This window comes from Suncus etruscus, chromosome 20 (assembly GCF_024139225.1).
Source record: "Suncus etruscus isolate mSunEtr1 chromosome 20, mSunEtr1.pri.cur, whole genome shotgun sequence".
Lineage (NCBI taxonomy): Eukaryota > Metazoa > Chordata > Mammalia > Eulipotyphla > Soricidae > Suncus > Suncus etruscus.
In genome coordinates, this window is record NC_064867.1 from 43,451,040 (window position 1) to 43,454,033 (window position 2,994).

The 2,994-nt window shown below is 49.7% G+C and overlaps 1 protein-coding gene across 1 annotated transcript; it reads right to left on the reverse strand.

The window, feature by feature from the left end:
- Positions 1 to 330: 330 nt before the first annotated feature.
- On the reverse strand, positions 331 to 2,778 carry LOC125997998 (cytochrome b5 domain-containing protein 1). Its single transcript, XM_049766191.1, has 4 exons — positions 2,569 to 2,778; positions 1,611 to 1,687; positions 1,288 to 1,506; positions 331 to 651 (listed from the first exon to the last, which is right to left on the reverse strand). The coding sequence occupies exons 1-4, from the start codon at positions 2,774 to 2,776 to the stop codon at positions 421 to 423; spliced, it is 735 nt and encodes a 244-aa protein (XP_049622148.1). The 5' UTR covers positions 2,777 to 2,778; the 3' UTR covers positions 331 to 420.
- Between the last annotated feature and the right edge of the window lie 216 nt (positions 2,779 to 2,994).

Genomic DNA, 2,994 nt, shown 5'->3' on the forward strand with positions numbered 1-2,994 from the left:
AATTGTTTGTCTTTGTTTTTCAGCCATACCCAGTGGTGTTCAGAGCTTACTCCTGGTTCTGTGTTCAGTGATCACTCATGGTGATGCTGGGGGCATAGAGCTAGGGAAGAAACCAGATGCTGTACCAGTAATTGAATCCAGACAGGCCATATGCAAAACAAGTGCCTTCACTTCTACTCTCTCTGGTCCTCACTTCTAAAAATTCATAGTCTTCTAGTGTTCACCCTAATTTTCTCAGAGCAGTTATAAAGGACTTGAGGAATAGGACCTTACGCTTCAGAATGGCATGGAACCAACCCAAAGGCCAGTTCCCATAATGGAATGAAGGTGCGAGTCCAAGAGCGCCCCACCTTCATTGCCATATTTTGCTACAAGGCGCAGAAATAGGTCGTGATTTATATGACATGTACGTGTCCTGTCCTATAGTTCTGTGAGGTCATCGTTGAAGTAGAGCAATAACGCAGGTGTGTACAGAGAGCCATCCATTTTGAGATAGTCAAATTCTTCCTCCTCATCTCGGATCCCATTTTCTTCCAGGGTACTGTCCATGTTCAGGTTCTTGCCTTCATATTTCCAGGTGTAACTGGCAGCGTGTGCATTATAGGGGAGATAGCGGTGCAGAATTTCCCACACTGATTCCAGGGATCCCACCTGGAGAACAAGGAAGCACCCCATCTGTTGGAACACGCATATATACACCTGCAAAGGCAGAGCATTCCATCCCAGATTTCTGGATGGAACACTTATCTACGGACACTTGGACTTTCAAACTTGAGTCGCTTCTGACACACACAGCTTTTAAGCTTCAGACAATTCCATAGACACTTTTGAGCTTCAGACACCAACAAACACACAAACACATTCTTCTGAGCTATAGACACATCACAGACACACGTATGCACATGCCTGAGCTTCAGACATTACATACACACAAACCACACTTTTGAGCTTCAGACACTCCACAAGCCCAGAAATGAAGTTGAAAGCAATCAAAGTACTACTTGTTTTTATGGCAGCCACTTCTGATGGCTCCAAAGGGCCAAAACAACTGTCCTCAACTCACCCCCACAGGAAACTAGTGTCCAAGGAACTGCTGTCTCAAACACAGCATGTAAGAGGTTCCAGGAATCATCACTACTGTTCACGAATAACCTTATAATCTTATATTCAGAATAGCCACGACAGTTTCCCCCACGGAAGGAGAAAACAGAACTTCCAGGAGTTAAGATCAAAAGGCCTGAACATCTGAGCGGGGACTAGGAGTTCCCTCAGGCCTCAGTTTCTTACCTCCAGTACCTGCTCCTGCGAAGTGAGGGTGTTAATGATGCGAATGTTGCGGGTCTTGGTCGACAGCTGCCCCACCTTGTATTTTGAACCCTGCCACCAGGGCTCTCCGAAATCATTGGCCCAGTCCGACCGGGGAAGCTGCGGTGGGATGTGCACGAACCGACCCCGTGGGGTTCGGTACCTCCGGATGCCGGTGAGAGGGTCTATATGTTTGAGAATCTTTAAAGAAGGGTTTGGGCAGAGAGGTGGGGCAGTCATGACCTGGGGTCTGGCCCGCCCTGGCTGCCTCCCACCCCAGCTTGCCAGGTTCCGACAGAACTCACGTCTCCAGACTTGGGGTCAAACCAGTGGCTAATGTCCTGCCCTGCCACTTCCACGATGGGCTTCAGCAGCAGATCTCCTGTGGCAAGGAGCAAGCCACACTCAGAGCTGGCCACCATGACCCACCACCAGTCTTGCAGCTAGGCCGCACCCCATCATCTCAGATCCCATTTTCCCATTTTCTTTCCCACTGCATCTATAACCAGCTCCATATGTTATTTCTCCCCTGACCCTATAGTGGGGAAACTAAGGGTCCTTTGGATGAAGTGGGAGAGACCCAGGGAAAGATGGGCCCAGTGAAAGGGCTGGAGGGTCTCAGCATTTCAGTAGTGGAGGCATGATCACACCTATTTGAAGGGGTGTGAGAGAGCCTACGCTCCTAAAACATATGTGGTATTCGGGTAGGCCCAGAGTGGTACCTATTGTGAGTTCAGTTTCCATTCATGACACATTTGCTTGTGCATTTTTTATATATGACTTTGGTGAGTCTTTAGCTCATATATTCCATTAGGTTGGCCATTTTCATATTGTTAAGTTTCATGAGTTTCTTTACCTACGTTTAATAACAATCTCGTATTAAATAAAACTTTTGAAGTACTTTGTTCACACACACACAAAAAAAGATGTGGTATTATAAGCCAACATCCCCTCAATTGAAAAGCAAGCCAACGCGCCTCCAGAATTAGGGAGAAGATTCGAGAAGGAAAGAAATCAATGTGGGAAGGAGGAATGAATGGGTGGCCAGGGCCTGGGCTTCGGTGATACTGGTACTGGGGAAAAGCGCTATAGCTATAGATTCCAAGCACAGGCTGAAAGCACGAAATCCGAGCTGCAACTATTGAATTTGGCAACGTGGTCTGCCAAGGCGGCCAGCATGGCGGCTCATGGACAACATTGTGGTGGGTGGATTGTTGCCTGAATGTCATCTGCCCAAGATTCAAGTCTGACTGACTGACTCACCCTTGTAGGCCTCTACCAGTGGCGTGAGGTCGTACACGGAGCCCAGGTAGGACACCCAGAGGTCTTGCAGCTGGTTGTGCTGGGCCACCTCGGAGGGCGTGAAGAAGCGCCGCTGGAAATGCTGCAAGTCGGGTCCTTCCACCAGGCCCCGCTGCGACGCGATGCTGGCTGGTTGGGGGGCGACCTCGGCAGCTTCCTGGGTCCCCATCATGCAGTCAGCCAGCCAGCCAGTCAGTCGCCCTTTCTTTTCTGGGCGCGAAGGGCCAGTGCGCGTCTCTGCTCCCATGGAAACCATTGTCCTGCGGCGGCCACCGTCCAGGGAATGTCTCCCACGCTGCAGCCCGAGTCCCTCGAGGCAGGAGCATCATTTCTGAGGAACTTGACTTGTCAGGAAGTATTTTCTGAGGCGAATATGACTCAGGAGAT